The sequence below is a fragment of the Physeter macrocephalus genome, chromosome 2, assembly GCF_002837175.3.
Source record: "Physeter macrocephalus isolate SW-GA chromosome 2, ASM283717v5, whole genome shotgun sequence".
NCBI classification, from domain to species: Eukaryota; Metazoa; Chordata; class Mammalia; order Artiodactyla; family Physeteridae; genus Physeter; species Physeter macrocephalus.
This window is the reverse complement of record NC_041215.1, coordinates 20,444,717-20,469,575: the sequence shown is the minus strand read 5'-3', so window position 1 is coordinate 20,469,575 and position 24,859 is coordinate 20,444,717. Positions and strand designations below refer to the sequence as shown.

Here is a 24,859-nt window from a genome sequence, read left to right as displayed (position 1 = left end):
TCTGTTTATTCCCCTCCTAAATGATGGATCGAACACCTGCCAGGAAATAACTCCCATCTGGAAAGCCACATAGAATTCTTGTCCAAAATGTCAGCAAGGTAGCTGTGCAAAATGAGCTTTAATCCTGCGCTGATGTGTCTTGATCTTATCTGTGCAAAAAAATATGGAAAGCATCTTGCCAACACAAACATCAGTCTGTTAATACGTGGCAACCGCTTTAATCCTGCAACACTTACTATCTCAACCCTTCGAGTCCTTTCTTTTCTCAGGAATTATTATAAACAGTCCTGTGCAGCAACATAAAGGTGAATTTGTCACCGATGTGTCAACTCTGTTCGCCAACTAATTCTTTGGTGAAGAGTAGAACTGATCTCAATCATGCTGTTGCTAGGCAATACCTCTCTGATCTCAGTGTACTGCAGGCTCAGCTAGTGGGCAGTGGGTCCCTTCATTCTTTTTTTGGTACTTGAATATATTTTTCCTCAGGCAGCTCTCAACTGGTCTCATGGAAATCATAGGGGGGCACAGTTTTGGGAGATGATGGTATATCTTTCATCTTATGCCCTTCTTTCTGGGATGCTCTTCATCACAAAATTACCATCACCTACTGAAACCCGAGCCACTCTTCAGGGCTCTAACATGACCCTACATTTCTGACAACAGCGGGGGTGATAAGCCACTTGGATTTGCTGAATGGCCCTAACTAGACCCAGGGGCAGGCGCTTTACATACCCCGTCTCATTCAATGTCATCATAGCCCTGTGGCATAGAAATTATTTATCGTCTCTGATTTGCAAATCACGAAACAAGACTGAGAGGCCTCAGAGAGACACGTGCCCTGCCCAAGTCACGAAGCTGGTAAACAGCAGAGGTGGGACCAGAACCCTACGCCTGACTTCCAAGCTGGGTGCCTCACATCCCCCTCGACCCCTCTCAGGCCAAGCCACATCCACCGTCTTTACTTCTAGAAGCACCAGCCCTGCCGCCCTCTCCGATCCCTCCACCCCTGCCCCATCCACTCAGACTACAAGCTGCTGGGGCAGACCCTGCACTTTGGAAACCTCTGTGCCTTAAATCCAGGAAAAACCCCATAAACCTATTAATAAATCAAACAAAGTCAGCAACCTCACCTAAAACTACTGAGAAATCGGGGAGCCAGCTTTGACAGCACTTTTCTATTCTGCCACTAGATGGCGCGACACAAGCACAGCTGAGGTGAAGTATCGATGCAAGCGGCGAGATTCAGGGGAAAGTTCCAGTGAAGACAGCGGAAATCTCCTCACAGGAAGGAGAGCTGAGGACTCCAGAAAATCTGCTGAGGCTGCAGACCAACTGATGAAGTTTGGGAACGCGGGCGCTGGTTTCTGGGTGTGTTCAGATGGGCCTCAACCACCTGCGGCTGGGACCCTGGGCAAGTTCACGCGCTTTCCCCACATACTGCCTGTGTCTGTCAACAGGGACGGTACCTACACCCCAGTCGGTCAAGTGCTTGGGAAGTGGCCGGCATGCAGTCCGAATTCCACGCTGGCGTTACTACTGTTACTAGAATTCCACACAGAGACTGCAGATACACTGACGCCGTCTCAAAGCAGGGGTCTTGGACTACAGGACTGTCTCCAGTAGCCAGGCCCTCGATGATAAACACCTCCCAGTCTGGCCCCTTCCAAGAGCTGCCTGGACACGGGGACACCTCACCACAAACAGTCTCTCATAATCCCTTGAGCCCTTCTGAGGCCGAGGGAATCACTGAGGTGAGAGCCGACGGCAGGCCCACTAGCCCAGCCCTGCTCACAGCAACACGACTTCCTGAGAACCCACGATGAGCCAGGTGCACTGGAGACAGGAGGAAAGGTGGACGAGGCCGCAGCCATCTAGTGGGAAGAGGAGAGAAAAACAAGCAGCCGGAGGCGTGCGGGGATAAGGAGGAAACCCTGGAGGCAGGCGCTAGACGGCGCTAGAGCAGGGCGGTGGGCAGAAGGGGGCCACCGCGGGGCGGGGGAGAAAGGCCTCTCCCAGGCGCCATCTGAACCTGGGTGTGAAGGAGCAACCAGGTGAAGGCAGAGTATGCCGGGCAGAGGGAGCCCCAAGAACGAACATCCTAAGGACAGAAGAACCCGGAGGCCAACGTGACCCGAGAGTCTCCTTAGGGTAGGAAACTGACTACCCCTAAGGAGGGAGTCAGGTGAGGGTAGGTGAGTCTGGGGAGGGGGAGCATGGTGAGGAGTCCAAGCAGGGCTGTGACATGATCCGGTTCATTTTTCTGAAAGACCACCCCGGCAGTGGTCCTCACAAATCCTTTCCATTTCTGTGTGTTACGGAGTTTTGTAACATGATGTGGGGGAAGACCACCCTGGGAGTGGTGAGGAGAACAGATCTCAGGGAGGCAGGAGGAGTTGCCAGGGGGCCAGCGAGGAGCCCTCAGGTGCTGTCCAGGTGAGAAGCGGCAGTGACAGGGAGGCTCGGGCAAGTCTTGTGGCCTTGCAGACTGGGCGCGGTGGCTGGAGCCTGACTACTCTGGAGACACAGGCTGCTGGTGCCTGAGCTGTGGAAGCACGTCTCGCTCACTCAGTGGCCGCCGTGGTCAGCAAACACAACCCCCATTCTTCTGACAAGACTCCACAAGCAGGCGGCCCCCTCCAAGTGGCACTGATGATGAGTAACCCAGGCCCTGGACTCTCAGATCCCCGGCGGCCACATCAATGCTGCAAAACATCCTTTCTCCTCTGAGCAAATGATAGCCTGTTTTCTCACTCTTGCCACCTGAGAAGCCAAATTCTCCTGAACTGTCTTCCCCACTCCCGCTCTGCTGTTACAGAGGCAACACAGGCGTTAATTCAGGGCCGATGAATTCTCGAAATTCTGTGTGGCAAGCCTGGGGGAGTTTAATTTAGCAAAGGCATTTAAAACGTACTGCAAAAGCAAAGCTTACCTCCTAGACACGTGCATGGAGAAAGCACTGTCGTCTCTGTCAGGTTTCAGGAGAATGAGTGCCCAGTGAGTCAAAACGATCCACCGGAAAGGATGAGCTGGGCTCCTAGTCTCAGTGGCTGGAGGGGCGCACACTGGGACAGGCGACTCCTCTTACAGACACGGCCTTGGGCTTCAGCCCCCGTGAAAGGGAATGGCCCAGATGCAGAGCATCTCGGAAGGTCCTCCCCTCGAACCTGGAACAGTGCCGAAGGTCACGGAAAACACTGTTCCCGCTTAACAGGGACATGAAGTCCATGAGGCCTATGGCTGCCAAAAGGCCATAATGGAAAAAAAAGGTTGGGAGGGTGAGCCCTAAGCTCTAGTTGGCAAACAGTTTATTCTTGGACAGTTCTATTTTGCCCCCGACTCCACCCCCTGGACACTGGGCAATGTCTGAAAACATTCTTGGTTATCACGATGGGGAGGAGGAGTTACTAATGGCATCTAGTGGATGGAGATCAGGGATGCTGATCAGCCTCCTACTGTGCACAGGATGGTCCCCCAATCACAAAGAATGATCCAACCCCAAATATCAACTGTGCTGAGGTCGAGAAAAAGACTGAGTCAGATCCCTAACTCACATTATACACCAAAGTAAATTCTCAGTGGGTCAGACGGCACAAACCAGGGTGACGCCCCAGGATCTGTGAATTACCTCCTCTCTCCCTCCCGGCTCTATTTGTGTATTTAAATGTGTGTAGCACCCTAGGACTTTAGTAGATCAGATGACTATGTTGCAGTCTCTTGGCAGCGGGAGGGTCAACAGAATCCCCTAACACAGGGGTACTCAAACATGGGCGATTTTTCCCCCGAGGGGACATCTGACAACGTCTAGAGACATTTGGGTAGAGGTCAGGGACACTGCCAAACATCCCACAATACACAGGACAGATCCCACTGGAATGTCTCAATGAAACTCGGCTATAACCCGAAAGGAGCTTTCTCTCTACCTAGGCATCCAATCAGAAGACTAACAGCCAGTAGTAACTGACATAGATCCGCACCCACCAGTGGGCCAATCCCGCGCCATATGTTCCTTTCACACAACAATCCTCAGACTTGATTAGCATCGTTCCCATTCTACAGATGCAAGAATTGAGGTCAAACAATTTGCCCAAGCTCCTGGGCAAGTAAGTGGCAGAGACAAGACACAAACCAAGGGCACTTCCGACTGTGCCACAAGCTATCAACCGGAGCCTGCCAGTCAGTTCCGGTCTAAAATTCCTCTGAGGCTTGAGACAGGGGAGAAACCCACATGGATCTCCCTACAGGCCTCACTCAGTCCAAGCACCTGTCTAAGAGGTGCTACAACAGGGCTGAAACCCAAATGCCAGCCAAGGTCAGGCAGGCACTGGAAAAGGGTGAAGTGGGCCAGGTCCCAAGCAAGTTGGTGGAGACTGCGGTGTCCAGGAAGGCACAGTCCATCTCAAGGTGGCAGCTGCTCCTTAGTCCTGGCAAATCATTACTGTGCAGGAACGCAGGCCGAGGCTGGTTGGCTGTTTTTCAAGAGAAATCAGAAACCTGGATTATTCTTTCCCCTGAAATCTCGGAATTCTTAAGTACTGGCTCCTCATTAAAAGCAAACAAAGACAAACCTAAATGAGTCAAATTATATATGTCTGCTTGCCCCCAAAGCAAGGTTACAACTTCTGCCTGTGGTTTTTGACTCTGGCTCCACGTCGTAAAACATCTGTGGGGTCCTAGACACTGCGGACCTCCTGCAACGATCTCCAATGGTGCAGCCAAAGCATCAGTTTTAATTCTCCTCCACAACCTCCTTAAATAAGCGTGAAGCGCGGTCAGGGTTAAGATTCACAGCAAGTGCTACACAATAGCACCAAGTACCAAGACAACCAAGGATGAAGTGGAGTACAGGGACTTTACTCTGAGACCCTCGCTGTATAGTTTTCTACCAAGCAGTGCACAGCCACACTGAACACGGCTCCGCGGGACCACAGGAAGGTTACTGCACGAACGTGGCAAAAACAAACGCCCTTCCAACAAAATAGAGAACCCCTGCTGCTTGCTGCCAGCACTACCACCAGATCCTGGATAGACAACGAAGCAAACCCATCTGCCTCCTGATGGTTTCAAAGTACCATGGAGAGCTACCAAGGCTCGGCCAGGTCATAGCAGCTGCCTTTCCCAGGTAGTTTCCATTACATGAGAGAGGCCCTTTTCAAGTCCCCCAAATGCATCCCACTGCTCCCCAAATGGTCCCCATTTCCCACTCTACCCCAGCCTATTCTCTGGGCCCGAACTCACTTAGTAGGCAGGAATTCCACTGGTACCTAAAATGCCGCCTTGGCCGGCCCCAAACACCGTCCCGCTCCCAAGGCCATTCTAAGCTCCCTGGCTCTGACCCTAGGAACTTCCTGTCGCCTCCTCTCTCTCCAGCTCCTTCAGCGTACAAGCACTCAGCAGATCTCGACCGGCCCTAATACCTCATGATGCCCGCAGGTAACGGGACTGCTGGGGTGAGTCCATTTTCCAGTTAACTGGGAGGCAGGCTGGAGACGTGGTGGAGAAGTTTTAAACTTGCAGAACTTCAAGCTTTTCTGTCTATACACAGGATCCCTGTCAAAACTTAAATTTTCTTCCAAGTACATAAAGACTTTAGCATGGCACTCTCAGCTACCACCAGGCCCCATCCGCCCCGGGTGTGAGGGGCATGCGAGAGTTGACCTCAGGACAAACCCCAGGGTTAATGTTTATCATAACTTCATGAAAACTTTGAAAAATTGCTTCTCACTTCTCCTAAGAATTAAGTTTAGGGCAGGGGAAGGGGGTGGTGAGAATCAAGTGAACTGAGGATTCCAACTGTTTTGAGTTCTAGCGCACCAATAAAAACTCAGCTGCATCTCATCCTCTCTGGGGTTAGGTTTTAAATCAAAAAGTAAGGTAAGAACTGATGAAAGCCAAACCACCCTTGAAAATCTCTGGACTGCTATCTGTCAGTCCAGATCTCTGTCAGGCCAGATCAGGGGTTCTCAATGGGGGGCAACTGTGGGGGGGCTACCTCCACCAGGGGACACTGAGCAATGTCTGGACACTTCTGGTTGACATGACTGGGGGAGGGGGGAGGGTGCTATGGGCATCTAGTGGGTCGAGACCAGGGAAGCTGATCAACATCCTACAATGCCCAGCACAGCCCCACAACAGAGAATTATCTGGCCCCAAGTGCCTAGAGTGCCAAGGCTGAGAGCCCCTGCCTAGATGATCACGCAATCAAAGTCAAGACAGAACCTAAGAGGACGAACAGCCCAGCTCGGGCTGCCCCTCATCCTGGGCTCACCCCAGGGGGCGGATTCAGTGGAGGTGGATTCACCTGCACTGTTCAGACTCACTTCTTGCCCTCCCTTGCTTCGCTTTGAGCACTTCAGCTAAATGCGTCTGTAACATAAGTCCACCACAGTAAAAATAGCTACTATTTACTGTTTATTACCGGGCTGAGATAGGCGCTAAAGAATTTATATGCGTTAATTCAGCCAAGGGTCACAGCAACCATGGGATAGATATGATCATCGTTATCCTCAATTTGTTGGTGAGAAAACTGAGGCTCAAAGGAATTAAGAATTTGGCCAAAGTCACACAGAGAGTACAAGGCAGAGTCAAAACACAAACCCGGTTCTAATGCAAAGCCTGTGCCCCACCATCACTTTATATGGAGGGTCTCAACTGAGGGTGATTCTCCCCCCCTCCTGCCCTGGGACACCACACAATGTCTGAAGACATTTTTGGTTGTCACGACCCCTGGGGTAGGGTTGCAGGGGAGGGTGTGTGCTACTGGGATCTTAGGTGTAGTCAGGGATGCTGCTATATGCTCAACATCCTACACAGCAGAGGACAGCCCCTCCACAGAGAATCGTCTGGTCCAAAATGTCGACAGGGCCAAAGCCGAGAACCCTGCTTTATACGGTCTCTTGGGTTTCCACCCTGCGTGTCCACGGGCTGGCAATGCGTCATATGCACACGGTCTCTTTTAAGGCTGGGATCTAGAATCCAAGATCTCCTATAGCTCAAACGCGCTTTGCTCACACTCTTCTCAGTCTCTTTACCTTTCCCAGGGACCAAACGCTGCCTTCAAAGCCCGATGCCGGTCTACAAGGCAGAATAACTCCAGAGACAGGATGGTTAACGACTTTGGGATGTATCAGTAGCGAAATGCCAAGCAGAAGAGAATATCCCAGGACACAAGTGTACAACACCCACACACTCCTAGGAGAGAAACATTCCAGCTGGACCTTAATAGTCACGGACTACAGGACTACCAACAAAGGGCCGTGGGAGTTGCTGTCACAGCTGAGATCACCATGGTAAGGAGGGCCAGCAAGATGCTGTACTGGATACACAACTGGAAATGTTTCTTTCTACACAAGCACAGCACTCCTAACCTGTACTACTCAAGCCAGTGCTTCTCAAACCCAGCTGCACATCGGGATCACCCGTGCTGTTTTCTGTCTCTATAGATGCCCAGGTGTGAGGACGGATATGCTTAGGATCCCAGTCTGGAAAGGCAGAAGCCGAGAGGGCGTCTGAGATTAAACAACAAGTGGGAAAGCACACGTACGGCGCAGTCCCTAAAGCTTCAAAATGCATAGGCAAGGAAGTCCTAGTTCACAGAGTGGATAAGAAATTAAAGATCCTAGCAGGCTGCACAAGCCCAAACCAGAAATGGAGTGGAGAAACACATGACAACCAATTAAAGGGTGGCAGAGATATGAGAGGCATGAAAGACCAGTGAGATTTGATGTTTTTGGAGACAGCTAGGCCAGAACTAGTGTCAGAGGCAAAGCACGAGCTGAGTGCAGCATTTACTAGGCAAAAACTTTAAGTACTACAAAACAGTCTGTTTTCTCTATCATACACTTACCTGTTCAACCACGCAATTTACAATCGACAGCTCATGTGTCAGCGCATATGCTAGAAATGGTGTCCCTGGAAAACAGGATTCCATAATTTTCCCTTTGTGCTCAAAGGTATACCTCACCATGAAGGTCCTGACTGATGAATTCACTCATTCCTTCAACAAACATTTCTTGGATACCTACTCCGCGCCAGGCACTATCCTAATTGGGGTGGGGGATCCATCAGTGGCAGACAGAAATCCTCGCCCTCATGGAGCTTACGTTCTAGAAGCAAACAAGTAGACCTAGCACACCGGTTGGTGATAAGTGCCGTGGGGCAACATGAAGCAGGGCAGAGGGGATAGGGAACGTGGATACGATCTGAAATAGGTGGCCAGAGAAGTTCTCAACGATAAGGTAACATGTGAGTAAAAACCTAAAGGAGGGGCAGGAGCAAGCCGTGGGGACATGTGCAGGAAGGCTGACTCAGGCAGAGGAACCAGCAGGTCCAAAGGCATATAGGAGAGAGGATGTGGACCATGCAAGGGACGCGGAGACAGCCAGAGCGGATAAAGCAGGGCCCGTTGGGGACAGAGTGGCGGGGGAGGAGGACAGGGAGGTCTCAGGGGCCATATGCCTTTGGGGTTGGGAAACTGTCAGCTGGCTGAAGGTGGGAGGGAGGCCCAGGCAGCGGCAGCAGTGGTGGTGAGAAGTGGTCACCCCCTGGAAAGATTTTTAAGGCAGAATTGACAAGATGTGCTGTGGCACGGGAGAGAAAGAGGAGGCAAGGGCGACGTCAAGGTGTTTGGCCTGAGCCATTCAAAGAATGGACTTGCCATTTACTACAAGTGGAGAAGGACGGTGGGGTGGGCGGGTTTGGGGGAGAAAGATAGGGGTTTTGTGTGATGTGGCTATTGGACATCCAAATGGAGATGTCGAACACGACGTCACATATGAGTCTTGAATTCAAGAAAATGAATGAGCCCAGTACACAAATATACAAAGTGTGTCATACTGACTCCCATTTATCCAGTCCCCGTTCTGCCGGTAAATGGATCTTGTGAATGGAATGCCTCAACCCTCCACTGGCTCCTTTGTCTTATCAAAGACATGTGGCATACATGGCGGGGGTGTGTTCTGAAGTCAGACCACCTTGATCCACATCCCTGCTCCTTACTAGCCGTGTGACCTGCCTTGGACACGTAACTTAACCACTCTAACTCAGCTTCCTCATGGAGAACAGGAGCCGACGGTACCTTCCTCCGGGAGCTTTTGTGAGTGAGGGTTACTCCGGATCACACGCGCCCAAAACTTTGAACAGTACCTGGTAGCACTCCAAATGCTCCACCAGGGTGAGCACTTATTATTGTCATTCGTGCATTTGTGCAGCTCAGTACAAACCTCAGGCCAGCAAGGAGCAGGGTATGGGGGGAAATCAGGGCCAGGCAGGTAGATCGCTTGCCTGTAGTTGTGCACCTAGACACGGAGGGAGCTAAAAATAGGCCTCAGAAAGTCTTGAAGATACTAGCGATCTCAACGCCACGGTTGATTTCATCAGACAGCGGCTGATGGGGCGCTTTCCCTGGGCCATTCGGAACTGTAACCTTGTCAAAATCACTCAGCCGGGATGTCAGCGCTCCGCAGAGGAGGGGATCCCACAGTCTGTCTCTCTCTGCAAGTGCAACCAAAAAAAAGGACCGAAAAGCCGCCAGGGCTTTCAGTGGCTCACATCCTGCAGCTGGATCTAAATGAGCGGAGACGAGGCGCGACTCTCGGGTCGCCAGGAAGGATCCGAGGGAACTGGCGGGAACTGGGGGGCTGAACTGGGGGTGCGGGTGAAAACAAACAGGACGTTCTCCATCCTCGGCGTGGGGCAGGCCCGCGGAGGATGAGAAGCCCACAGGACCAGGGGGTGGGCCGGCTCGGCAGCCAGGCCGAGGAAGGGGGAAAGCCGGGGTCCCCGAGAACGAGGGGGCGGGGAGGGAGCGTGGCGCGCTGGGCCCGCGACCAGGCCCGGAGATCCATTTACATCCGAGGCCGAGACGTTGAGGCCGCGTTCCCGCCCCCTTCGGCCACCGGCCTGGCCTGCGAGGCGGAAGGGCCTCAGGGCCGCGGACCCGCCGTCTCCAGAGCCGTCTGGCCGGACGGTGGCAGGGCCGGGGCTACCGGGAGTGATGGGCCGGGCCGGTGAGCCCGGCCTGAGGGGACGCAATGGGGTACGGCTGCGGGGCCCGCTGGGCTGCTCTCCAGGAGCAGACAGGCCCCCCGCACCCCGGGGTGCTCAGCCCTCGGGCCTGTGGCCCCCGGGCCTCCCGCCGCCCGTTCCCTGGCCGCCGGTTGGCCCCCGACGGCACCTCCCCTACCTTCGTTCGCCAGGTCCGCCATTTTACTTCCTTAAGCCCTCCCACAAGGCCCCGCGCCGGCCCGGGCTCGTCTGCCTTCTGCCAGAAACTCCCGCGCGTGCGCACTTGCCAAGTCGACTCCGAGCAAAGCGGGCAGTTAGCGGCTGCGCGCGGAGCCCGGCGCGGAGAAGCTCTCGGGATCGGGGTCCGAGCCGGGCCAAGCTCGGAGCACGCGCCTGCGCATTAACCGCCCCCGCCTCCTTTTCCCGCCGACCGGGGGGGCGTGGGTAGGGCAGGGCGCACGCGTAGTGGGCCTCGCGCGCGCCGCGGGCAATGTGGGAACCTGCGTTCCCTGCGGCTGCACGCCCGGAGTGGGTCTTCACGCTGCTGCTTTCCTCTTGTTTTCCTGCCTCGCACCCTCGGTGGGAGCTTGAACCGTAGAGGGTGCCGCGACCGACGCCTTCTCCTAGGTAGATCCCTGGGTCGGGGCGGGGGGGCGCTTTCCACGTGCGCAGTCCCGAGGCCCGGAGGGAGGCCTGTAGGGGGTCGTGGAGCGCCTTGTGTCACCTCAGGCCTCAGTTTCCCCTTCTAAGGGACCAGTACTTTAGGCAAACTTTCTGAGGCCACGTGGAGTGGTGGGGGATGGTTGGGGGGAGTAGATGTCACAGGTTGAGGATCACTGGCCAAAGGGAAGGTTCATGGCGGGGCGGGGCACAGGTGTTGATCTGGGACTTGACCTCACAGAGCCATCAGAATGGGAGCTCCAGGACGACTGGACCCTGAGGCCCAGTACCGAACAGCGCCTGGCACCGAGCCTCACCCGAGTGTCTTCATCGATCACGTGGGCTGATGACCCCTCCCTCTCCCCCACCCAGGACTGAGGGGAGAATATTGGACGCTCTGGGCTCATTCGCGACTCACCTGCTACGCAATATCCCGCGGGCTCTGCCTCATCTCCTAAATAGAGCTCAGATCCGCCCGTTCTCCCCAGCAGGGCTCTCTCTCCCTACTCCAGGCCAGACCATTCTCATCTCTCTCCTGGAAAACCTGATAGCATCTTTCTCTCTCTCTGCTCTTTCCTTTCATTCTTATGAAATAAGCAGCACACAGAGGAATCTTTTAAAAATGTGAGTTAGATCAAGGGCACATCTTTCCTCAATGCTTCCAAAGGGCTTTCTACTGAACTTGGAATAAATTCTAAACCTCTTGCTCAGGCTTACAAAGCCTCCCTGTTTTTTTTTCTGGTACTGGGGCCTCTCGCTGTTGTGGCTTCTCCCGTTGCGGAGCACAGGCTCCGGACGCGCACGCTCAGTGGCCATGGCTTATGGGCCCAGCCGCTCCGCGGCATGTGGGATCTTCCCGGACCGGGGCGCGAACCCGTGTCCCCTGCATCGGCAGGCGGACTCTCAACCACTGCGCCACCAGGGAAGCCCCAACCCCCCTGTTTTTTGCTGCCATGCTTCCCCTTGCTCGTTGCAGTTCAGCCATGTGGTCTTTCTGTGTCCTTGGAGCTCACCAAACCCCTTTCAGCCTCAGGATCTTTGCACTGGCTGATCCCTCTGCTTGGGACTTTGTGTCCCTTTTTTTCCTGTTTGAGTCCCAGCTTCACTCCTGCTCCAGTGTGATCTGGAGGAGGAGGTCCTATAGCCTGTGGGCCACATTTTTAATTATTGGGAGAAAACCAAAAGAAGAATAATTGCTCATGACATGTGAAAATTGCATGGAATTTAAATTTCAGTGTCCACAAATATAGATTTACTTGAAAACAGCCATACTTAGTCATTGACATAATGTCTATGGCTGCTTTTGAGCTGCAGAAGCAGAGCTGAGCCCTTTTAACGGACTGTCGGGCCAACAAACTTAAAATATTTACTCTGCGGCTTTATAGAAGTTTGCCAGCCTCTAATCTAGGACACATGTATTTACATGGTTGTTCTATACATTTCTGTACAACCAATGGGGTGTGGTGAATGTTTAACAACAGCTGCTTCTCTGGGGGGAGAATGTGTGTTTCTGTCTGTCTGTGTTTATATGTGTGCCTGTGTGTGTATAGTTTATTGTAAATTTTACTATTTTCCCATCACTTTAAGTCTTGAAGACAATAAAACAATAAATTGGACCCTGGCTTGTAGTACTGATTTTCTTGGTATAAGTATACTTCAACTATGGCTGATTTCAAGCTACCAATGTGAATGTCACTAACCAGAGTTGAGCAGAGGTGTGTGGTAGCACACTAGATTTTTTTTTTTTTTTTCTTCTGGAGCCTGCTGCTTCCTTGCTGCAGCCCCCAAAACAGCATCAGCATCACCTGGAAATCTGTTGAAAATACAGACTCCCAGGCCCCAACCCAGACCTGAATCAGAATCTGCATTTTAGCAAGATACCCAATAGACACCTGATTTTGCTACCCTGGATTTTGCTACCCTGGATTTTGCCTCCAGGCTGAAGGCACAGGCCACAGAGCTTGGTTAGAAATTCTTCAGGAATAGCTAGAATGTCACTGTTGGTCACCCTCAGTGTGTAGACTTAGGTTTGCTCATTTCTAGCTTATTGGTATCACTCTATTCAGTACAACTTCTCTTGAGTAAGTGTTATTATTTTAAGTTTACATTAAATAGGTACTGTATATCACCATTTCAAGTATAAAACCACTAAGCCACGAATAGGAGATAACTTTATCACGAATAGGAGATAAACATGAAAACAAAACAATGTTTTAAAATTCTGGGTAGATACTATTGCCTGCCAAGGTGCTGTGCCCCAAGCCTGCTTTTTTTTCTTTAATGTAAAGAGAGATTAGCAAAGTATTGGAGGCATATTAAAGGCACATTATCACTCAACTGAAAACGCGATGAGGAGTGAAAGAGAATTGAAAATGGGGTAACTCTAATCCACGAGATTCCTTGTCATTTAGTGCCCTGTCTGCATGTCTCCAAAAGTCATTTCATACACCACATCCATCCCACACTTTGGGAAACTCCCAGCAACATGTCACCACTTGCTAAATATAATCCAGTTGTGGTTTTTTAAGGGACATGGAGAGATGCTAAACCCATCAGCCTGACGAGCCGACTCAATTTCCCTTGGTTTCACAATTCTTATCCCAGTGCCAAGGCTGCCAACATCGTGCCCCTTAGTTGTTCCTTTGCTTTCTTTATCTGGTCTCCTCTAACACATTAATTTAGTCAACGTTTTTGTTTTTGCTTTTGTTTTTGTTTGGCTGCGCTGGGTCTTCGTTGCTGTGTGCGGGCTTCTCATTGTGGTGGCTTCTCTTGTAGCGCGTGGGCTCAGTAGTTGCGGCACGCGGGCCCTAGAGCGCGGGCTTCAGTAGTTGCGGTGTGCGGGCTTAGTTGCTCTGCGGCATGTGGGATCTTCCCAGACCAGGGATTGAACCCGTGTCCCGCTCTAGGCGTGCAGGCTTCAGTAGTTGTGGCACGCGGGCTCAGTAGTTATGGCTCGCGGGCTCTAGAGCGCAGGCTTAGTAGTTGTGGCGCATGGGCTTAGCTGCTCTGCGGCATGTGGGATCTTCCCAGACCAGGGATTGAACCCGTGTCCCCCGCATTGGCAGGCGGATTCTTAATCACTGTGCCACCAGGGAAGTTCTCAACATTTACTTATTAAACAAATATTTGTTGATTACCTACTGTGGTGGTTTTAAAACGGCCCCAAATTCTTTGACCCTCTTCCCATCAAGAGGTGAGGTCTCAAATGCCATCTGATATCACTTATATGTGTAATCTAAAACGACACAAATGAACTTACCTACAAGCAGAAACAGACTCACAGACATAAGAGAACAGACTTCTGGTTGCCAAAGGGGAGGGCAGGCGGGGGAGGGATGGATTGGGAGTTTGGGATTAGCAGATGTAAACTATTAAGTATAGGATGGATAAACAACAAGGTCCTACTGGGAACTATATTTAGTATCCTGTGATAAACCACAATGGAAAATATAAAAGAATATGTATATATATATGTATATAACTGAATCACTTTGCTGTACAGCAGAAATTAACAACATTGTTAATCAACTATACTTCAATTAAAAAAAAAGAGGTGAGGGTTCTGTTTCCCGTGAATGGGAGTGGCTGGTTACTGGTCCATCAGTAGAGTCCGTGGAAATGACAGCATGTGACTTATGAGGCTGGGTCATGACAGGGACAGAGGATGCAACTTATGCCTGCTTTGCTGGAACAGTTGCCCTAAAAGCCTTCAGCCATCATGGAAGCTGTCCACTGCCCTGAGGCTGCCATTCTATAAGGAAGCTGAAACAGACACTGAAAGGCAAAGCTCTGAGAGAGACCTGCCCAGCCTGGCCCTTCCTGTTTCTCACCCCCATGAAAGATAAATGATAGTTGCTGTTATGAGCCAAGCCACTAAGTTTAGGAATATTTGTTACACAGCAGTATATATCCACCACACCTACTGTGCCTGACACACTGTTCTACATGACATTCTAGTAGAAGACCTGCAGGAGAAGCACTCTAGACAGAACAGTGAGTGCAAAGGTCCTGAGGCAGGAACCAGCTTGCTTAGCTGGAGAACAGCGAGGAGCTCAGTGTGGCCAGGGCAGAGTGAGCGAGGGGCCATGGGCCATAGAGTTCTCGGAGGAGTTTGAGGTTTTTCCCAAGACAAGGGTCGGAAGTGGGAAATGGAGGGATCCAGATGGTTTCCCTTGACCATCTGACCTCTCTGCTGCCTGCTTCCTCCTCGGCTCATCAGGAGACAAGTCCAAGGAACCCCCAACCCACCGAGCCCGGGCTGAGCTCTGAGAACTGGGAACTTCCTTCTCTACAGCCAAGTTGAAAAACAGCTTCTGTAGTAGGGCCCAGGGAAAAGGGCTTTCACAGCTGTAATTGTTCTCATCTTCCCATCGTGGGCAGGGAGCCGGCCCCGTGAAGTATCTGCTCTGTGCCCAGCCCCACGCAGAGGGTGAGGACCCAGATATTAATCAGCTACAGTTTCTGGCCTCCTCTGCTCGGCAGCCCCCCACCCTCCCGTGCCACCTCCGCCCCCCCCACACGCCCCGCCCCCCCGCAGTCCACAGGGTCAAGTTCTTGACAGCAAGGTGTCCATTGCGGCTGACGCTGAGGCCAAGAGGGGGACCCCTGACTCGAGCTGAGTGCACTAGCTTCTCTCACTCCCATATTCTGCAGCAGCTAAATGTGGTATGGAGCTAGGAGGAAATGCTGATCGTACTCTATTTTATTTGTAATTAAAAAAATTTAACCTTCAATTTAAAATAAATTCAGACTTACCCTAACCCTAAAAAAAAAAAAAGAAAAAATTCAAATTTACAAAGAAGTTGCAAAAATAGTACCAAGAAATTCCATACAGCCTTCACCCAGCTTCCCCAAATGTTAACATCTTACATAAACAGCACGATGATCAAAACCAGGAAATTCACACTGACGCAGTATGATTCACTAGCGTAAAAACCTATTCAGGTCTCATCTGCTGACTGCCAGTGTTTTGTTCCTGTTCCAGGATCCAGTCCAGGATTCCTTGTTGCATTTAGATGTCATTACTCCTCAGTTTCCTTTAGTCTGGATTAATTCCTCTGTCTTATTTTTCCTTCACCATGACACTGGTGAGGCGTACTGCCCAGCTATTTTGCAGAATACCCTTTCATTTTGGGTCTGTTGGCTGTTTCCTCCTGATTAAATTCAGGTGATGAATTTTTGGTGCCAATAACATGGACTAACCTATCAGGAGGCACCTGATGTCGATTTGTACCATTTACAACTCAGATCACTGGTGTCGGCCAGCTTACCATTGATACTTTTCCCTTTGTAGTTATTGAATATCTTGTGGGGAGATAAATAAACAGGGAATAGTTGAGGAAGAGGAGGAGAGGCAGATGGAGAAAAGAGGCAGCTAGCTCTTGCACTCCATTGCTTGTGGTCTTTCCATGCATGATTGCAATTTTAGTAAACAAAACAGCCTCCATTCTAGGCAAAATCCCGAGCTGGCTGGTTTCCCCGGGTGAAAAGGAAGAGGCTGTGTCACACAGTGACCACAGGGGGGCAGCAGAGGATTGGGAATGAAATCAAAGCTGGGCTCTAGGATGAAAAGCGGTTCAGTTCCTTCTAAGTAAATAAACCTGCAGAAACTCAAAGGCTCTGCCCCAGCCGAGGCCTGGCATCTTCTGGGAAACAGGTCAGGTAGTTGCTGGCTGCTCTGATTACACTTCCAGCACTAGGCATGCGCCACGTCTAAAACAGGGAATCTTTATCCTGGGAGGGCTTCAGGGGGGCCTGAGAATCCCTTCTGAAACCGCCTGCAAAACTCGGGGGTACTGAGGGTGTATCGGTTTGGAGACTGCTTGCAACCCCCCCCAAAACACCTCTGTCAAATGTGAGAAAGTGGAAAATTTGCTGGAAAGTGATGAGCATGCTCCTAAGATCAGAGAGAAAAGAGAAGAAACTGGGCAGCTCCAGTGGGTCTTGGGAATTGGTGGGTCACCTCCCGAGAGTGCTCAGACTTCAACTGCTTTCAGTCTTATATTCAGTTCACAATTCGGATTCTGAGGAGGAGGTGTCAGGTGCGTCCAGCATGGCAGGGCACGTTATTAATCCCTGCCCCCTCCTGCTTTCCCAGACTCTATCCACTTTATGCTCCGGTCAGTTATTCATTGAGCGAGAGCCTTTAGGTGGAGGGGTCCAGCGGACAGTTGTACAGAAGACGGTTGACAGAGGGGAGTTTTGACGTCCATTTTGAGGTCATGGGCCATCACTCCCGGCATGCAACCCCCAGTCCTCGCCACGATCTAGGAAGCCCTCCCTGTCTCCCTCCCAGCTCACCCTGGGCCACCTCACATGTCAAGCCCGTCCCCTCGGCCAGGAGCAGCCTCCTTCAGTGTGAGCGAGAGCCCACTTACAGATGGTGTTTCAAACGGTGGGAAGAAGGGTCACTGCCCAGAAGGAATCGGAGTGTTATGTCCAAAGAAGGTGGAACAGATAGATGCTCGGTAGCAAAACCCCACAGGCGTCCATCACAGAGGATTCTCAAAGGGATCCATGACCTCAGCATAGGTGAGAACTAGTCTCTAGGACTGTGGCTTTCAATACGTATGTATGTTCAGTACACTTTACATGCAGCCCAATCCCGTATGTGTATGTACACACACATCGTATAACATATATACTGAGATGCTACAAAGCCATAGTCATCTTTGGTCATTACACTGACACTCCTGATCTCTTCTATTTCTATCCTGGTCCATTACAAAGAAAAACGGGTCAGATCCACCGACTTGCTTTCATAGCTGCTTGGCCTGCTGCTCTAGCAGCCCTCTTGCCTCTGCTCCCCTGCCTTCATCTCCACTGCAACGCTCTGGCCCCCCTCCCGGCCTGTACCATCTTCACAAGTACCAAGTGACCCCCTTGCTTCCATTTTCTTCGTGTGTGATCCACGCGCCAGAATAAGTCTTTCTAAAGCCCAGCTTCGATTATATCAAAAAATGGTGGTGGTGGCCTCCTGAATGAATTTGATTTTGTCTGTGCAAGATTTGAGAAATACAGTGTTGAGCAAGGCAGATCAGAGCTACTCCCCCTCAGTGCTCATGGGAAAGAGATTTGCCAACAATCACAATAAAGTATAGTGCAGGAAATACGGGGTAGAAGGGATCCATCCTAATCTAGCTGGGGATCTTCCAGGAAGGCTTCCTGGAGGAGGTGTCAGTTAAGATGAATGCTAAAGAGGAAGGGGTGTGTGTGTGTGGAGTGGAGTTTAGGTGGGAAGAGCAATGAAGGTGAAAGAGCCTGAAATGAGACACCGGGGTGAGTTCCAGGAGCAAAAAGTCAGAGCAGGGACTTCCCTGGTGGCACAGTGGTTAAGACTCCACACTCTCAATGCAGGGGACCCGGGTTCGGTCCCGCACACTGCAACTAAAGATCCCGCACATGGCAACGAAGGTCCCGCATGCCGCAACTAAGACCCGGTGCGGCCAAATAAATAATTAAGTATTTTTTTAAAAGGATCATGCTATCTTAAAAAAAAAAAAAAAAAATTCAGAGCAGCAAGTGGGTCACGGGAGGAAAAGACAAGTGACAAGTGACATGGTTGCCAAGGTGTGAAAGATGCAGAGAACTGATAATAATGAGAATGCTGTTACCCGGTGGTTCTCACCTGGGGGGGCAGGGGACACTTGGCAATCAGTATCTGGAGATATTTACGGTCTTCGCCCCTGGGCGTGGGGTGCTAGTGGGCCAGGGATGGTGCTCAACGACCCCCAGTGTCCAGAACGGCCCCCCCTACAACCCAGAGACTTAGCCAACCCCAAATGCCAGAGGTGCCAAGGTTGAGAAACAATCGTTGAATGCTTGCTCCAGTACTTTCTGTACATCAACTTATTTAAATCTCACAACAACACTGTGAGGTAGGTGTTTTCATTACCCTTTTTTTCCCAGATGGGGAAACTGATCTAAGTAATTTACCTGAGGGCACAGCTAGCGTCCAAGCCCGGCTGCCCTGCTGCATCTCCAGGCAGGGAGGTCTCAGGGAGTGGCCAGGAGGAAGGAACCAGTGGCCATGTTAGGGGAAGTCTGGAGGAGGTAGGAGGCACGGAGGGCATGCAGGTGGCCCTGGATTTCTGGCTCAGGCAGCGGGATGGGGATACAGGCAGGAGGTCTGGATCGTCAGATGCTGAGCTCCTGTCTTGCCCTTTGGAGGGTGAGGCACCCACGAACCTCTGAGCCGCGGGGGGTGGGCAGCCGTGGAGCAAGTCAGCAGCACATGGACGAGGTCATGGAGGGTGTGGAAGGAGCAGGACCCAGGTGCGGGGGGTGGGGGGGCAGCCAGAGAAGTGGGAGGAAAACTGGGGTGGGGGTGACACTCCCAGCCAGGGAGGATCTCTCCCTTCTTACTTAGCATTCCTGCAGCTGGTGTATGTGTGTGTGTGTGTGTGTGTGTGTGTGTGCGTGTGTGCGCGCACGCGCGCGCACACACGCCTCGCACCTCACTTCAGAGTTCTTGCTACCAGAGAGTTCTTGGAGGCTAGAACACCTGTGGGTCCCCCTGCAACCCTCCCAACACTCCCAGCCAGGGAGGATCTCTCCCTTCTTACTTAGCATTCCTGCAGCTGGTGTATGTGTGTGTGTGTGTGTGTGTGTGCGTGTGTGCGCGCACGCGCGCGCACACACGCCTCGCACCTCACTTCAGAGTTCTTGCTACCAGAGAGTTCTTGGAGGCTAGAACACCTGTGGGTCCCCCTGCAACCCTCCCAAACTGTGGCTTATTGAACTCTGACTTGGGGCCATTAGGGTTATAATGATCACCAGGAACCCAGGTTCCTTCTGTCTCATTGCTTTGCCATCCTTATTTTATGATGTCCACCTTGAGGTCCAAGATGGCTGCCGGGGCTCCAGCCATCCTGCTTGCATTCCAGCCAGCAGCCTCATTTTCCCCATGTGCACAATGGTGGGCGGGGTTAACACCTACCTTGGAAGACCGTCAAAAAGAAGAGAAGAATGGACCACAGTGGCGAGAAGCCACTGTGCTTGGTCAGGACCTCCTGGAGGCTCTTGGTAGGACCGGGTCCCCCTTTCGCTGTGCCTGTGCCCCGGAGACCTACCCAATGGGCCACCCGAGGGACTCGATGGCCCACGGGCCTCCGGCAGCCTCCCCTCCTCGTCTCCTCTCCAGCTCCTGGGGCAGGAATCAGGTGGGCATCTCCTGTGCTCAAGAGCCTCGCCAGCCACCCAGGCCCTAAGGTGCTCTCCCCTCCCAGGGACCCTGCCGCCTGGCCCCGGGCCGGGATCTCCAAGGGGGAAGATTGGGGGGCGGCTCCTGCTCCCTGCAAGAGCTGGTGCTGCTCAGGGGGCCTCAGGCTGAAATCGTGAACCACGGGAGGGTAGGGACGAGTCTGGGTTCCGCTGCCTTCTCAGAGCCTGGCAGAGGAGTCGGCCTGGAGTCAGGGCCTGGCCACCCGGCTGACGGGAGGCTGCGTGCTTGGGTCCTGAGAGCTCCTCCCCAGGATTGGCCTCAGTATTCGTGGGGCCCAGTGCAAAATTAAAGCATGGGCCCTTTGGTGGAAAACTCTTAAGAATTTCAAGATGGTGGCAGCAGAGCCTTAAGCCAAGCGCAGGCCCTGGAGTTCCCAGCCTGGGATAGCAATGGATGATTTTAGTGTCACCTGGGGTCCCCAGGGTCTCCACCCTGGACAGAGGGGCCTGGGCCGGGGCCAAGGCTGAGCATCTCCGGCGGCACACGGGGCACCAGCCTGGCCCCTGAGAAGCAGCTTTTATGGGCGACTAACGGGGAACTGCGTCCACGTTTCTGGAACATGCTCCCACCTGTGGGCCCTTCCTGAGCGCATCGCTCTCCTCTGCAGGGTTTCTTCCAAGTCCTATAATCCCCTGTGTCAGGGTCCCCCAGAGTGGGTGGTCACAACAGTATGGATGTCCGGCCCGCACCTTAAGCCCACGAGCCAGACCCTCTGGGGATGGGGCCCAGTAACTGGTGATTTCGGAAGAAGCTCACGCCCTGATACTTAGGGGGTTCTGAAGTTCGGGCCCCACCGCTTTACCAGATAAACCCTGTAGACAGCCAGTCGGCTGCGTTAGCAGCCGGAGCGTGGATTTATTCTGCGTCTCTGAACCAGTTTAGTCTGTTTACAAACAGTCTCGCCCATCCTGGGCTGAGAGTTGTTTTCTTGCCCTCTCTGGCCTTGCTAAATGCTCCTTCTGGAACATTCCCCAGAGAGCCGGAGGAAAGCACCGCTGCCCTCCCTTCCCGGGCTCGTGTGGCCCAGGTCTGGCTGTGCCAGGGCCAGGGGAGTGTGGGAGGAGGGCTGCGTCCTCCAAGGCCACTGGAGCGGGCGGCGGGGCAAAGGCTGGAGTGTGGATCGTGACCCACAACGGGCACGTTCAGCGTGTTTATTGCAACGGGAAACGAGAACGGGCTCGGAAGGCTGGTGTCTTTACTGTCATTTATATTCCTCCTCGCGGAATCCGGCAAAGGACTAGACAGAGCGTAAGGCAGAAACGTGGAAGAAAAGGCAGGTGTCACAATCCAGGAGCCGTGAGCTTGAACGTCTCCCAGGAAAGGAGATGTAGCTTTAAAGACATTCCTTCTGTCTGAGTTCATCTGAGTCTGCAACTTTAAGACCACACGCACGTTGTGATCGTGTCGGGCTTTTGGTTTCTTAAAATGAGATTTCTCGTCCTTCCCTGCTGCTCCCCCCGGGCACCTGCGGGGGCCAGGGATGCACGGCGCTCCTGCTTGTCGACAAGTAGGGATTTTAAAGGCCTCGTGAGTTTACGTTAGTACCTTCTGCATGAATGAGGAAACAACACGGGGGATTGAATATACTGCGAAATACACATTCATAAGGAAAGTTCTAATAACAATTAGAGCACAAAACTATTTGTATGAACGTATTTCCAAAAGGAGAAATTATTGCATTTGAGAAGCCGATGCTTCTTAGACCAGAGGTTTGTCTTTCTTCTTTGCCGCTGCTTTGGGGGCGGAACCCTGGCACAGAGCTTACTGGTGCAACATGTTACGAGGAACACAGATCCGGAGAGTTTCGAGGTCAGGGCTGGGACAGCCCTTGGGATTCGTCTGTCCCCAGAGAAGAGCTTGGACCCTGAGCAGTTCAAGATGGGACCTGCCGGGGTCACAGTGCTCTGGGATCGCTACTTCAAAGGCAGACGTTCTGGAAGGTTCTGTGGAGCGGGGCTCAGGCACGGATGTTCGTGCAGAGACTTGGCAGGATGGCTGCCCTCTGAAGGCGCGGCGGAGACCCTGACCTCCCGGCCCCCTTGGAACAAACTCATTCCAGACCTCACAGTTAAACTTGACGTTGGCTGTGAACCTGGACAGATTCCCAGTCCTTCTGGTTGCTGATCAAGCTCCTGGGTTTGATTTTGAAAGGCCCCACCATGTCTTGGCACGAGCGGGCCTGCTTCGGTGACTTGTGCTCTGAGCCACGTGGGGCCGTGGGCTGCGCGCCGTCCGGGGACGCGATTGGCGGCTGCTTCTTCTGATCCCTTTGGGGTCTAGAGACGGGGCGCCTGGCGGCCGGCAGGGCAGGAAGCCATGGGGCGAAGACCGAGATGGCCTCTCCCCACCGCAGGGCCTGAGGGGGCACTGCGGGGACATGGCCAGCTTGGCGCTGCCCGACGGCTGCGGGACATCCCTTCCTCCCCGGGACCCGCCGGAGTTTTTTCAAATCAGGGTGAAAATCGGAGCCACCCGGCAGGCGGAGATGCCCAAAGTGGAGGTAGCGACTCGCTCAGCACGGCCCCTTCCAGCTCTGGAGGCGGGTGTTTGCAGTGGGGGAAAGAACATTCAGAAGAAGGAAAAGGGGTCTGGGCGCCCCATCTGAGCTTTGGCTGCGGTCGCAACGGTTTTCCTCTTGAGGGAGAGCGTGTCCTTTAAGGGTGCCCTGGCCCGGGGGCCCCGGCACTCAGAGTAAAGGTCACTTCGTCCAGGAGGCACTACCGCAGCGGAGCTCTGGGACCTGGAGCCGGGGCAGCGCGGCCCAGCTAGACGCCCTGCAGCGGGTGGTTGGGGTCGCTGCGCTCCCGCTTCACCAGGGGCTCGCCCCGGCCTCGGGCCTCCGAGCGGGCCTCACTGCCTCCACGGTCCTCGCTGAGGTCATCTGTGGAGGCGGGGTGGGGCGCGGGGCACATCTTCAGGGGGCGCGAAGGGGCCAGGGCAGGGCGCTGCCTCAGCCTGGGCCTGGGTTGCCCCAGTCAACCCGGAGGCCTTCCTCCCCACGACCAATGCCCACGTGCCCGGGCCCTGCTCCTGGCAGCGTTGCCCTTGGCGGTTGGGCCCCCCCCACCTCCGTGGGGCAGGGGATGGGCCCCGGCGGGGGGCGCTCTCTGGCCCGCCTGCCCTGCTCCCCCTCTGGACGTGGCCGCAGGAGGCCCTCACCCCGCCAGCCCCCGCCCCGGCACCAGTCCTGTCTGTGGCCCTGCGCTGAGGGGCCTGGTGTGCAGGGACCCAGGGAGCAGGACTAAATGTAATCCAGCAGGAGGGGCAGGGCCTCTGCTCTGAGCCCCCAGTGGGCTGATGCCCAGTGTCCCTGCCCCAGGGGCCGCCCTGATCGCCACCAGGCCCAGGACAGGAGGGAAAGCCCAGACACACCCACCTTTGTCGAGCAGTGTCAGCGACAGGGAGGCAAGATCGTTGAACTGAAAGAGAGAAGCCCGGAGTGAGGGCCCTCCACAGAGCAGGTGCCGGGGAAGGTTAGCAGTGTCCTCATCCACAGAGGAATCGGGCTTTCGCTTTGTAAGTGAGGGGGCTCCTGCCGTGAGAAGCGGCCCTGAGGCTGCTGGGTGTCTGGGTGTGGCCCCTCTAACACTTTCCAGGGCCCTGCCTGGGAGCCGCTGGAGGGCTGTGGCCTCTGAGTGGTCAGTGAAGGAAAAGCCACTGTTTATCAAGGGCTTATCACGTACTAAAAGCTCTACAAGTGTTGCCTCATTTCTTCCTTGAAACAACCCTGTCATGACCCAGCAATTCTGCTCCTCAGTCTTACCCCAAAGAATGGAAACAGGTGTTCAAACAAAATGTGTACATGAATGCTCACAGCAGCACGATTCACACCAGCCAAAAGGTGGAAACAGCCCATCTATCAACAGGTGATAGACCAGCAAGGCGGTGCATATCCGTGCAATCAAACAGTATTTGGCCATAAGAAGGACAGAAGCACCGACACTCGCTACCGCGTGGACGGACCCTGAGAACACGACGCTCAGTGAGAGAAGCCAGACACAGAAGGACCCACGGGGTGTGATTCCACTGATGGGAAACGTCCAGAACAGGCTGATCCACAGACACAGACAGTGGATTCACAGTTACCAGGGGCTGGGGGGCGGGGGGGCGGTTACTGCCAAGGGGGTGGGGTTTTCTTTTGGGGTGATGGAATGTTCTGGAACAAGATAGGTGGTGATTTCACAACGCTGTGAATGTACTAAATGCCACTGAATTGTTTCCTCTGAGATGGTTAACAGTGGATTCACAGTTACCACGGGGGGGGGGGCGGGGGGGCGGTTACTGCCAAGGGGGTGGGGTTTTCTTTTGGGGTGATGGAATGTTCTGGAACAAGATAGGTGGTGATTTCACAACGCTGTGAATGTACTAAATGCCACTGAATTGTTTCCTCTGAGATGGTTAAAAAGGTAAATTTTACGTTCTGTGTATTTTACCACAATGAGGCGGAATTCCTGCCCGGGTCACGTGGGTAGGGGACAGAGGAGCCAGGGTCTGTCCTGCTGGGGCAGGCGAGCATTTTCCCACCCGCCGCCCGCCCCCACGAGCGTGTTCTCTTGGGCCCCGAGGCCGGCCCTCTCATCCCGGGGGCGCTCACCTCTCCCATCACGGCAATGGGCGTCTCCCCAGTGGCCTCGGCGACGCGGTGCTCCACCAGGTAGAACATGTACTCGTCGTAGAGCAGCCGGATGAGGTGGAAGGAGCCGAAGCTGGCAGCGCTGCGCAGCGTGAGGTCGCGGATCACCATGGAGCTGAGGCGGCAGACACGGGCTGGCACCTCCGGGACGCCAGGCTCCCCTCCAGCCCCGAGCTGGCCTGCGAGGGGCCTGCCAGCCTCCCAGACCACCCCGCGGCCTTTCCCATCCTCCCCATCCTTAGCCAGCAGTTTTAGGCGCCTAAAAATGAGATTCAAGTTCAGGGCGCCTTTGCCTCTTTCATCCAAAGCAGGGGTTGGCAAACTGCGGCCCAAGCCAGACC

General features: G+C 53.5%; 2 protein-coding genes across 2 annotated transcripts in view; both read right to left on the bottom strand.

Annotated features, from left to right (window-relative positions):
• LOC102983340 (ran-binding protein 3) overlaps positions 1 to 10,623 on the bottom strand; it is a 42,531-nt gene extending 31,908 nt beyond the window's left edge. The window contains exon 1 of the mRNA XM_028495332.2: positions 10,181 to 10,623. Within this exon, the coding sequence (XP_028351133.2) occupies positions 10,181 to 10,202 (22 nt within the window). The 5' untranslated portion in view covers positions 10,203 to 10,623. The remainder of the gene's footprint in view (positions 1 to 10,180) is intronic.
• Positions 10,624 to 20,662: 10,039 nt separating this feature from the next.
• The window catches only part of RFX2 (regulatory factor X2), a 49,022-nt gene continuing 44,825 nt past the window's right edge, over positions 20,663 to 24,859 (bottom strand). Inside the window, exons 15-17 of the mRNA XM_055091407.1 lie at positions 24,480 to 24,633; positions 23,262 to 23,304; positions 20,663 to 22,766 (exon numbers count right to left, since the gene is read on the bottom strand). Of these exons, the coding sequence (XP_054947382.1) occupies positions 22,651 to 22,766; positions 23,262 to 23,304; positions 24,480 to 24,633 (313 nt within the window). The 3' untranslated portion in view covers positions 20,663 to 22,650. The remainder of the gene's footprint in view (positions 22,767 to 23,261; positions 23,305 to 24,479; positions 24,634 to 24,859) is intronic.